The sequence below is a fragment of the Quercus robur genome, chromosome 4 (genome assembly GCF_932294415.1).
Source record: "Quercus robur chromosome 4, dhQueRobu3.1, whole genome shotgun sequence".
NCBI classification, from domain to species: Eukaryota; Viridiplantae; Streptophyta; class Magnoliopsida; order Fagales; family Fagaceae; genus Quercus; species Quercus robur.
The window spans coordinates 56,429,908-56,442,912 of record NC_065537.1 but is presented as its reverse complement, the minus strand read 5'-3'; the positions used below and the strand labels follow the sequence as shown (position 1 = coordinate 56,442,912).

Here is a 13,005-nt window from a genome sequence, read left to right as displayed (position 1 = left end):
AATCTTTTTTTCTGTAATATTTCTTCCATCCTAGCTCCTGTCAGGGAAGTTTGGATGAAAAATTTTGTTGCTTGTTCCTGTTAATGAAATTCAGCTTTTAGCCTCCCAAAAAAAGATATATATATATATATATATATATATATATTTGTTTTGTGGCTACAATGTCAGCAACCAAAAGAAAAAACATATACAGCAAAATTCCAACATTGCATCACATAAATTTGAGTGTTTATCCACAATAAAATATCAATAGATTTCAAATTTTAAATTAAAACATCAAATGGTCATGACAGGTCTCACGAGGGAGGGGGAGTGCTTGTGTTGTTCTGCAGTGGACGGGAGACAAAATAATTTGTGGCTTAGAGGATTCTTTTTTTACTGTCAAGCCAACCACCTAAAATGGAGAAAATAATTTCCAAAAAATATTTTCGTCAAAACAAACACAACTTTCAAAACACTGGTCACTCTCTCTTACTATTCTCACTGGTCACTACCACCCTTCCCTCTTCCCTTCCATCTCTTACTTTCAATACAGTTCAAATCATTTTTATTAGGGGTGACAAAATACCTTTTCTTTGATTTATTCTTTCCTATCGACAATGTATTCTCCAATATTAATGGTCATAATTGAAATTATGCAAGAAACATGACTGTCAACTAATTTTCCTTTTGACATATTTAGTTCATTTTTCACCATATTTTACAAAATGAAGTCGAAAAAATGTACAAGGATAGACTTCCTCTTTTGTCAGTTCAAAAACCCAAGGGCCCGGTCCCAACCTTCAAATCATCTTCCTAACTAACGAGCTTACACAAAAATAATATATATATATATATATATATATTTTTTTTTTTTCTTCTTTTGAGCAGAATTGATTCTAGACTTTATTTATATAGAATCTTGTAGTAAAATAGGAAAGAGAAAATAGGGGTATTTTTCTAACCAAACAATGACATTCTCTTTTTCTTTTGCAGCACTAGCCATAGTTAGAGCAGCACTATTACATTGTAAAGGAATACTAGCAATAATAATAATAAAATCAAAACTATCTCTAATGATAGTAATATTTTCAAGGATCCAAGCCACCTCAAGTGAGCAAATTCTGTCAAAATTCAAAAGATCAACAAGTTCAGCAAAGTTGCACTCCACTTCCACTTTTGAAAAACAGTGCTTAGACAGAATTGCAAGTTGTCCTCATCACATAAGCCACATCATTAGATTCTCTGGTTAAATTTAAATATAAGATTGCATGATCAATAAGACCTAATGCATTTCATCTATGTTTTAAAAATAATAGACTAAAATATAATTATATATGCCAGTTTAATTTAAAAACCTAATGCATTTCATCTATGTTTTACCGATCATCTTATTTTAGTGAAAATAACGAGAACAAGAAGACCTCTAGGATGACAATATGTAATTATATATAAGAAAAATGTTATATCCATAATATTTTCATAAAATTTAGATGGTAGATAAAAGGATTTTACCAGTATATTTCTTTAAATCTTAACCACTCTTTTATGATTTAAGTGTCTAAATTTTGCCGTGTTAGTATTCCACTAACAATACTCTTAAAATAATAAAATAATGTTGCAAACAAAATAATTAAGAGTATTGTTAGTGGAATGATGACATGACAGAATTTAGATCCTTAAATCATAAAAGAGTAGTTAGGATTTTAAAGAAATCTTATGGTGGAGTACCCTATGAAATCTAGAGGATTTGAATCCTAGATAAAAGAGTAATTTAAATAACATGTTCAAATTATAATCAATAACAACTAATTATTAAGAATTTGTTGTGAAAGTATTGTGAAGGTAGTACTTTTTTTATGCATAAAGTGTAATTATTGAAAATTGTGTGCCGCATAAGACAATTCAGAAAAGCCGCAGGACACCTACGCAATTTCTGCAAAAAACACACAAACACAATTCACAAAAAACTCTCCCACGGAGACATTCACACAACTATGTTAAACCCACCAACAAAAATTTCAGAACAACCTCTCATTCAGGTTTTCATACCCATAGGCCATAGCTATCAATCAATCATCAAATTCCTCCAAATCCCATAAAAAACCATAACCCCCCAATAACTCCTTAACACAAAAGAAAGCAATTCTTTCACCAATGGATTACTCCTCTTATGACTACAACCAATACCAACATCAACAACAACAAGAAGCTTCTTCCTATGACCCATCTCAAATTCAACCAACCTATGATCACTCATCCCAATCCTACTATTCCTACACTCACCAATATGACCAAAACTACCAATATTACCAATCCCATGATTACAACAACAACAACACCACCACCACCAATTCATATGCCCAACAGTCCCAATCAGCAGAACCCACGAGTTCCATTCACCCTCCAGGGGTCCCACCAGATCAGACACCCCATTTGCAGAACCAGCAGAATGAGTATTACCCACCACAATCACAATCACAAGGGTCTTTGGAGAATCAGCAGCAGCTGAATCCGGCCGCCGCCACAGCTGCCATCGCCGCTTTATCACAGTTCACCGGGAACCCTCCGGTAATGGGTTTTCTTTATTACTACAGCTTTGTCTATTTAGTAGATGTTTTATGTGCATTTTTAGCTACTTGTATTGTATATCTACTTTGATAAAGTTTGTTTCTTTTTTTTTTTTTTTTATGGTGAATTTTTTTTGAGAATCTGGGATAGTTTGGTTTAAATTGTTAGGAAAGTGGTAAACCGAGAATTGAATGCTTGTTTTGTTTTATATCATGTGGACTTTTGTAGGTGGCAACTTGTGGAGTATTTGGTCTCAGTTGGTTTTTGTAGAAATTTGTATGAATTGTGAATGTTATTGGTAGAAGTATTAGAAATGATAATGAAAGTCAATCATCTAAGTATATATATAGGCAATTTGAACGAAATAAAATAAAATATGAACTCTATATTAGGCTCGTGTATTTGCAATCTGTAAATTGGAGTTCTTAAAATTGCTGAAGCTTTCTTACTAAAACAAATGTCTTTTCAAGCCTTTCGAGAATAAATCTTAAATGAAGAGGATATTTCTGAATTCCTTGGGGTAATATGATTGTAGTGTCTCTTTACAGGACTTAGTGTCCATTGCTTTTGATTCTTGGTAGTGGACCTAGTGGTGCAGGAGTGCAATAGCAACTTCTTACAGTGTGGTTTGATGTCTGCTATATTCTAAAATATTAGTGCTGGGAATCAGAGTCACTGTAGCATAGCATATTCTACCAATATCTTATGATACCTATGTTAGCATAATTCTCCCGATATATATTTATGTGGCTGTGTTTTTGTGTGTGTGCAAATGGAAACCAAAGAGCATTCAAGGGAAATTGTGAACATCTAAATGAGACAAAGATATTGACAAGATATGAACTTATCAAAAAAATAAAATTGACAAGGTATGTTAGGCTATAGAAATTGAGGGCATCTAAATAACAGACAAAATATTGACAAGGTATGTGCAGGAAAAATGTGAGATTTAGATAAATAGATTTACAAATAAGGCCCAGGGGAGGGATTGAGGTGTCATCAGACATCTTTTTCTGAATACTTTAAGAAGCCTTATTTGCTTATATTTGTATCAAAATTCTAAAGTAACTAAATCTAACAGAGAATAAAGGCCTGCTTTCTAGATAATATAGATAACCCTATCTCCAAGGGCCTTTGGATTATGAATTTTTCCCGACCAATGACAAAGTCACAAAGATGCCATGCTTCTACTACCAAGCTTAAATATACGATCCAAAAATACCCTGCCTCATTTATTCTCTGCTTCATTTGTTTCCCAAAGAAGATGGCATAAGCCATTAATTGACCCCTGGAGGTTTTGAAACAAACACTGGTCAAAGGTAAAGCTTAATTCTCAATGAGAGGAGCATCACTTTTCTGACTTTAGTGGTGGTACAAGGCTGAAAGTACAAACTTAGGGGTGTTCACAAATTGGCTGAAACTGATAAAACTGGCCATTACTGAGCCAAACCGTTTCCACACTGCATTGGCACATGCAACACCAACCAACTAAAGTGAAACCTAGTTTGATGAGATTATCACAGGTTTGAATCTTCCCTCAAGCTGCTTTCCAAAATAATAAATGAAACCCTTTTTGGGAACACTAAATACTCTTCCAAGGAAAAGAAATATTTGGAGGACCTTGGATAGCCACATAATAAGACCAAAAGTAAAGCCTCCATTCGCTCTCAATCTCCATCGCATCTGATTACACCCATCTGACCTATGAATATTGGAGTATTGAATAGCTAGAAAAGAAGAGATTGACTCTAATTCCCAATCATGAAAATCTATTCCCACCTTCCCCATCTGACTGGCAATCCATAAATCATATGTAACTTCACCATGTTGTTGCATAAGCTTTCTCATCCTTTCTCATTGTTGTGAATTCTGATGGACTATCCATCCATACTAGCTCCTCCAAGGTTTTCATGAGCCAAATTACACTTCTTCTACAAAAATTGAGCCCAGGAAGGAAGTCTCTGCCTCTTTGGAAAATCTCTATGGTGAATTTGTTGCCTCCTTCCGCTACCACATCCTCATAGGATTTGAATTCAATGTTGAGACATCTTGAAACCACAAACAGTTTCACCTAATTTTGAGCAAGTAGAAAGCTTCTTTTTTAACAAAACTCATTAAAACAAGAAAGGCTAGGTAAATAAATGAATCTGAGAGACTACTGCCTCTCCACCAGGGGATCTCCAAATTGTGCCGTTCCTGACAGTGAGTGAGATTTGGTGGAGTGTCTGGTGTTTTCCTGATCATTACTTGGTTTAAGAACATGGAATTGTTTAATTGGTTCATTGATGAACAAGTTAGCTAGAGTGCTGAATCAGTTTATGATTATCAACTTCTCTGTTTGCTTTGGCTTTATGGGTTTTCCAGTTCTTTTCTTCCTCTCTCACTCTCTCTCTCTCTCATACACACACACACACACACACACACACACTAAATCCAATTATTAGCCTGCTGGGGAGAATGTTGTGACTAATAGTATCCTAAAATTAAATTTTGAGGGGATTCTGAATGTATCAAAGCATGTTTCACATTATTTATATGGGTAGTTTTACATAGGTGACCATAATTAAAATTTTAAAGATTTCATAAAGAGAATTTCAGGGTATTATGGTCCATCCAAAAAATTGAGTCCAAAGCAGGGAATCCTCTTTACAAACAGTATAGATGTTTTAGGATTTTTTATATGCTTTACAATATAATTTTATAATTTATACACACTTGAGATCCTATAAGATGTATGCTACTAAGCGTAGACACATTGACGCAAGATAACCAGAACAAAATAAAACAATAGTAAAATAAAGGGATATGAACTAGGAGTTAGCACCTAGGTCTAGCTTAGAGTTAGCACTAAGTAGGAAAACCATTAGGAGTGAGCACCTAGGGTGGAACTAGAGTCAAAACCTAACCAAAGAGACCAAAAGGCCATTTTTTTTTTTTTTTTTTTTCATTCATCAAAATATCAACTATCTCCACAAGGAGTACAATAGATTGCTTATAAGGATTGCTAAACCCTAGTTCTAATTGGTGTAGGAAACCCTAATTGCCTTGTTACAAAAATAACCTTGCTTCCAAATTGAAATACTAATAGCCTAATAAACTACTAGGACCTAGAACATAAAAATACATTTGACTTGCAAATATAGATAATACTGAATAAAAATCTTCTTGCATCTCCCGCCTCATTCTCCTCTGGTTGGAGAAAACTCGACCTTGAGTTTTAAAGCATTGAAGGATTAGGATGCTGACAAGGAACACTTGCTTCAAGTCCGGAATCACCTTAGGGAGTATAGAGAAAAGAAAAACCTTAAATTCCATCAAATCAAACTCATTTGGAATCACAAAATCAATATGTGGAATCAACATAATCTCATCTTAAACCTTATGAACCATAGTAAGCATTGTGGTTTTAACCTCTTCAACTTCACCAAGATTTAGATCTTCAAGCACTATGGAGGGTTGATCAGAAGCACATTCAAGCTCTGATACCAAAACTGACGTAGGACAATCAGAACAAAATAAAACAACAATGAAATACTCCCTCCATCCCAAATTGTTTGGCCTAGTTAGAAAAACCCAATTATTTAGGAAAACATCATTAGCTGCTCTATCTTTTTAAAAACAGTTAAAAATTTCCTAAATTACCCTTAAACAAATTTATCAAAAAATTAATTTAAAACTTTTTTTTTAATAATTTGAATAAAGATGACATGTATAGTGGATTTCAAATTTTAGTTTTTTATTTTTTTTTAAATTAAAAAAAATGCTCCCACAAATAAATTAGGGCATAAAGGGAAAGTTAATAAATTAATAGTGTTTGACTTTTCAAACGGGACATCCCAAAATAGAATACAGACCAAAAGAATTTGGGACATAGAGAGTAATATGACCTAGGAGTCAGTACCTAAAAGAATTTGGGACATAGAGAGTAATATGACCTAGGAGTCAGTACCTAAGCCTGGCTTGGAGTTAACACCAAGCAAGAAAAGCACTTAGGAGTCAGCACCCAGGGTGAAACTAGAGTTAGCACCAGACTAAAGAGACTAAAGGCTTTTTTTTTTTTTTTTTTTTTTTTTCATTCATTAAAATATCAACTATCTCCACAAGTAGTATAATAGGTTAGTTATTTGCTAAACCCTAGTTCTAATTGGCGTAAGTAACCCTAATTGCCTTATTACAAAAATAACCTTGCTTCCAAATTAAAATACTAATAGCTTAATAAACTACTAGGACCTAAAACATAGAAATACAATTGATTTGCAAACATAAATAATACTAAATAAAAATCTTATCTTCTTGCGTCTCCTGCATCACACGTACCTGGCAGGACATGGGACACAACAACACAGAAATTCTTAAAAAACTAGGGCACAACACAGCGGAGACACAACAATTAATTAATATATATTTTATGGTTATTTTATACATTTCTAGATAGATTTCATATTTATCTTAGGTTTTTGTTAAATAAGTAGGACCAAAAATTTAAAAGTAATAAAAAATAGCAAAGAAATAGATTCATATTCATAAAGTAATATATTTGTGGGCCCTGGGGGCAATGGTGTTTAATAATAAAGCTGACAAGAGGATGTTATAAGAGAGTTGACCATAGTCCAAAGATTTTAGACTGTGAAATTACTGATTGTCCCACAAGCTTAATCTATTGGATATGGTATATTTAATTATCTAACCACACAATTCTAACATAGACCAAAGCAGAGCATTTGAGAAATGAAGAAGATAGTAAATTAGTATCCAGAGTACCAGCTAACAGAGATGAAACCTTATCTGATGAGTGATCAAATGTTATATTCTAAGCGCTTATAAAGATGATCTAATAGCTGGCCTGTTGATCAATTAAGAGAGGGCCGATCAAGAGGGTTTGAGAGAGAATGAGAACGGATTTTTGTGTCAACTATTGAGCCTTGAGAGTCAACATGTCTATCTGATTTCAGAGGTGACAAAAATTGATTTTTTTTTTTCCCTTCATTGTGTTGTGATTGTGTCTCTGACAACACACCTAGACATGCATGCAAGCGTGTGTTTGGCATATCTGTCCGACACGGACACACCATGGATTTAGTCATGTTTATGCTTGTTAGAATATTTGTATCACCCAGTTTTAGTGAAACCTATTTGATTGGGTCTTTGAGCCAAATCACCAAAAAGTATTAGTGGGTAGCTTGTTGCCATGGTGTAAAGAATATAGGCTATTGAACAAAGCTTGGTTCCTTCAATGTACAAGGGTGTTATGCCAACCTAAAATAGCTGAGTTTACAACTATGTTCTGGCCCTGTCTTATATTATGGTCTGAAAAGGGGTGTAATGTGATGTATTATTATGCAAAGTGCGCACCCCCTTTGGACCCTCTTTCTATTCTGATGAAGCTTCACTTGCAATGGATCTCAGCCAAGCTCAGTCAAGTTTATCTAAAGCAGGACGCCTTAGAGCTAAAAATTTTTATTGGTTCATGGTTGTGGTTTCCCTTGAGCTCTATTGTCCTGCTGATTGGCTTGGCTTGGCTAGTTTTTCTGCCAGATTTAAAATGCTGGTTTCTTTCTTGGTTGCTATTATATTGATGGTGATGACTCTACAATTGTTTAACATGGTTTTGACATTTTTCATTCTGTTAGAGTGAATATATTGCTGTGCTGCCTCTGGCTCTTATGGGAATATCATTGGGACGACAGGCTGATAGCCGATAGGTATTAAATTCTCAGCTTTGACATTAAAAACTTCCAAATCATATAGTTATGAAACTTGGCCACAAAACCCTAGAGTGACCAGATAAAGACAATTGGGTCCATCAATTAGCTTACTAAGCAATTATGGCTATAGCTTTCAGTGCCATATTATTGAAGCATATTGGCGGGTCTTTGCTGGTTGCTTTAGAGCTCGTGTGGACAAGTCATCCTTTGCTGATGTGCTTTTCTAGTCAAGTGATCTTTCTTTCCCATATTCATGTGTTGTCATTTTGTTGACTCACACTGTTGGGTTCGATTGTTATCATTTGATTTAGTTTGTGGCTCATAAATGAAATTTTATTGGGCCACTTTTGTGCTTGTTCCTCAGCTTAACTGTCTGGTATTTTCAACTGAATTACATGTTGCATCTTACAGTTAAGCAAGGGAGGGATAGTTTCATCTTAATGGTCCTTGTGTCTGATATGATTCTTTACTGCAGTTCTGTTTTGAACCAGGTGTTTCATTATCTGTTTGGAACTTAAGTACCCTGTTTTCAGGGCCCTTAATAAGGATTAGCAAGAATTTTTTTAGATCAACTTGCATCTTGGTAATGCTAAAAATGTTGATCTCAATGGATGAAATAATTGTCTGGTGAAGAGTTTCTGGTGGGTCTTTTATTCATTAAAATTCTAGTTTTTGAAGAAACAAACCGTACAACAAGGAACTTGTATCAATTGTAAGATTGAATATCTTTTTGTCAATAAATGCCCTTTCCCTCAATCCTATCTAAAAATTCAAAAGAAATAAGGTTTCTTTTGTGTGTGTGTGAGAGAGAGAGATAGAGTTAAATATAGATGAATGCTTGTATATATACATCCAGTGTTTGTGTCTGTGTGTGTGTATAGTTCCATATTTCTCCTTTTAACTCAACAAAGATGTCATGTCAAACATAGGGATCTATGGTAGGTAAGGACCATATGGGCATTTAAAAAAGCCAGTGTTTGCAAACACAAAATAAGAATATTTTATTTTATTTTTTATATCTGTTTTTAGCTGTGGTTTGAAAGGCAGTTCTAGGTGCTTAGTTTCCTGGAAATTAGAGCTTAAGGTCTCTTAGAGGATGGCAATCCTGTTTATTTTTCATATTAGATATTTTGCTTATCAGACGTTATCTGCATGTATATGTTTCTGTAATTGTCATTGCATTGCAAAATACTTATAGGAGTGACCTTAAAGATACTGCCTTAAAAAGCTTCATGGCTGCTTTGCATGAATGCCCGCATGTTTCTCATAATTTTGAAAAGATTTTGTTGTTAATTATTTTATTATTTTTATTTCTCAAGAACAATGCCAACTGTCATTACCTGGTTGAACCAATTCTCAGTTTTCCAGGTCAGTGCCTGCTCAAGGTTGTTGCTTGTTGAAACAAACTTCATTTTAGTTTAGTCATAATATATTTCTTATTTGTGCTCTAGTGAACTTGAGTGCATGAAGTTTGCAGCCTCTTTTCCAATTTATATATCATGAATTCACATTTTTGGTCTGCTTTAGCAGGTTATTTACTTTTCTGATGTCTCACACAATCACACCTCAAGTCACTTATTCAGTCTGGTTGTTTATAACCTATTTTGTGTTTTGACATTTTATTGTCACTCCATTTATGTATATAAGCTACATGTGATGTACTTTTTGTTGTCTTGCTTTCTTGATGCTTAATTTTCTATTCTTGCCTATTTATCTTTAAACTTTTTTTTAATAAGCTCGTCAGTTGGTTTTCTCTCTGATCATAAAAGAATCTAGCAAATACATTATTACATAGTCCACTTGATCCTCAAATACTATTCTGCAGATTGGGCAATCTCCATATAGAGGTGGAGGTAGAAGGGGTGGTAGGCCCTTCAGAGGGGGTGGTCGGGGCCATTTTCGTGGTAGGGGACGTGGCCAGGGTGGTGGCAGGCACTTTCCACCACATGGTGCTGCAATAACTACAGCTACTGCATCTGCACCAGTTGAAGGTGGAGCTGCTATAATGCCACCACCTTCAGCATCAGTTTCTGGGCAGGCGCAATTACCTGTAGCAGCACAAGTGCCTGGTGCTCCATTCTGGCCACCTCCCCGAATGGCATGGTGTGAACTTTGTAGGGTTGACTGCAACACTCTGGAAATCCTAGAGCAGCATAAGAATGGTAAGCGACATAAAAAGAATTTGCAAGTACATGAGGAGTTGCAGAAACTCAACAAAGTCATAACCGGACAGCAGAATGTGCAAATGCCCAATTCTGAATTGAAACAAGAAACTGTTCAGCAGGAAAAAGTTGAGGAATTTGAAAACCAAACCCCTTCAGAAAATCTAAACTCTGAAACTGTTTCTGATGACAATATAAAGGAAACTGAGCAGCAGAAAGAGGCAGTAGGGAATTCTGAAGTTTTAGCTGTTGAACCTGAGGGTAAGCCTCAGGATCACTTTGCAGCTCGAGGTCGTGGATTGAAGCGAAAGATGAGAGGGGGCCGAGGGGGTAAGTATATGAGAACTTATGAAGGATCAAGAAGGCCGGTTGAGCCCCCCAAACCAAAACAGGTGGTTCCTTTAATATGCGAGTTGTGCAATGTCAAGTGTGACTCACAGATTGTTTTTAATAGTCATTTGACTGGTAAAAAGCACCAGGGAAATCTAAAGCGGTTTCATGGCCACCGTGCCTTGTATGGAGAAGCAGGACTTCAAGCACTTTACCCACCTAACTTTAACGCTCCATCAGAGCTTCAAGTAGTATACCAACCTAACGTCAATTCTCCATCAACTTCCTTAACTCCTCAAGTTCAACCAGGTGTTAATGACCCCCAAATCCTTTTGGCCCAGCTGTTGATGTCTTATGTTCTCTCTCAAGCCCAAGCACCAGGAATGATTCCTGCAGCAGGCACATTGGCTTCAGTGCCAATACCAGCAGCAGCAGCATCACAATCAATTCTTGAAACTGAGAATCAACAAGGCTCAGAGAGTCAAGGGTCAAGAGATGTACCTGAAGCTGGGACCCAAAAAGCTGGTATGACCGAAGTCAAAGTTCAGCTGCAACATGTCATAACAGAGTCTGAAGCCCCAGCAACTGTTAGTACCGACACCAAAACCAAGGATGGAAATTCAGAGTCTGTAAAGGAGGCAAGTCTACCCTCAGATATCTCAGTCACGGCAACATTAGATAATCCAACAGTGTTGGCTGAGCAATTTGTATCTGCAACAGTGACCAATGGAGTTGCACCCATTCCAGTTAGTGAAGCTGCCCCCTAGGATAAAGTTGTGATGTGGAAACCAAAATGCATATGTAGGAGCAGAGTCCAAAAATATAGAAACACAACTAATAAGATAATTTTCTTTTTGTCCCCCCAGAAAAAGAAGAAAAAGAAATCCAACAGTAATAAAGGAATATTTTCTTGAGGTTCGCACTGTGATATGTTAAAACTCCTGTCTTCTTATTGTGAACATCTGTAAAATAATCTCTGCTGATTACATTATTTTCAGAAGTTTCCATTAATCTATTTTTTGTTTAAAGTTCACTTTGAAATATCAAGCTTTCAACAAAGCATCCTTGAAAGTTTGCCCTTCATCAATGAATCTTTCCATATATATGAAATTTATTTGTTAAATTAAAATTCCAAGTCAATTCTGGAGTAAATTGTTTGTCTTATGGCCCTAGCTCATGGGATTTACAAATTTACTATAATGTAACTTGGCTTGCTTTTTGGTGGAGTCGGTCGGTACCATATTATTCAACTGCTTAGTATTTGACCCTCTTCTTCACTTGCTTGCTCTATTGCCTTAACATTGTCCAGGAAAAATTGTGCCCGGTCATAATTTATATTATTCTAAATTTCTAATTTCATTGTTTCTAAGAATAGATTTTTGTTTTTTTTGGTTGCCGACTTGGGGTGTCGAAGACTAATTTCTTGTCAATTTTGGGCTATTGAGGACAGGTTAGTAGTGAAGTGAAACTTTTGGTTCGAAAAGGCCCGCTTGTGAATCATGTAATTTGGATAAGAGACATAATGACAAGACGTAATATCCAACTTAAATAAATAGAAAAAAAAAAAATGTTAAACTACAGCTCTTATTCTGTGATTTGGGCTAAAGCTGAAGACCGGGAAGAGATGAAACAAGATAAAGTTCTAGAGCTACTATACATGAATCTTTAGCGATCAAGAGTATAAAGTTGATTTGGAAGAACCATTACTACTCTCTTAAGATCAATTAATGTACATGTGATTTGTAAAATGTATAAATGTTTTAGTAACTCAACATAATGAAGTGATTCCATGGTATATAAAAACAAATATGGATATGTATAAGCAATTCTATCATGAATATGATTTGTCTCCCCACCCCCCCCCCCCCCCCCCCCCCCGCGTTCTTGCTATTTATGATTGACTAGATCTACCACACATTTAGATTTTCCTCAATTTTTCACATTTTTAAAATTGTGTAGAAAGGAAAAAAAGAAAAAAGAAATCAATATATGTTTTGGGGAGGAAAAATTGTAATGGTTGCTTCTCATATACAAGTTTAGTGATTATCAAAATATAAATCGTTATAGCTTTGTTTAATAGTGTTCTTTTGTGATAAAATGGAAGAAAAAGCTTTTATAAATTGCTCATTAATTTCTCCAAAAATGCAAAATAATGTTAGCCTTCATATGAAATAATCAAGATTCATTTTCATGTTCTAATAAAAATTATACTTTCTCCAATTTTTTATTGTTTTTTGTTTTGATGCATATCTCACTAT

The 13,005-nt window shown here is 35.1% G+C and overlaps 1 protein-coding gene across 1 annotated transcript; it reads left to right on the top strand.

Annotated features, from left to right (window-relative positions):
- The first annotated feature begins 1,944 nt into the window (after positions 1 to 1,944).
- On the top strand, positions 1,945 to 11,780 carry LOC126723048 (uncharacterized). Its single transcript, XM_050426272.1, has 2 exons — positions 1,945 to 2,550; positions 10,081 to 11,780. Exons 1-2 carry the CDS (start codon positions 2,137 to 2,139, stop codon positions 11,512 to 11,514), a joined length of 1,848 nt encoding a protein of 615 aa, XP_050282229.1. The 5' UTR covers positions 1,945 to 2,136; the 3' UTR covers positions 11,515 to 11,780.
- Positions 11,781 to 13,005: the final 1,225 nt, after the last annotated feature.

Excerpts from the sequence above, each read along its gene's own strand:
- LOC126723048 (XM_050426272.1), top strand. The coding sequence starts at position 2,137 with ATGGATTACTCCTCTTATGACTACAACCAATACCAACATCAACAACAA. Across the intron at positions 2,551-10,080 it reads AGTTCACCGGGAACCCTCCG|ATTGGGCAATCTCCATATAG; the intron begins GTAATGGGTTTT and ends ACTATTCTGCAG.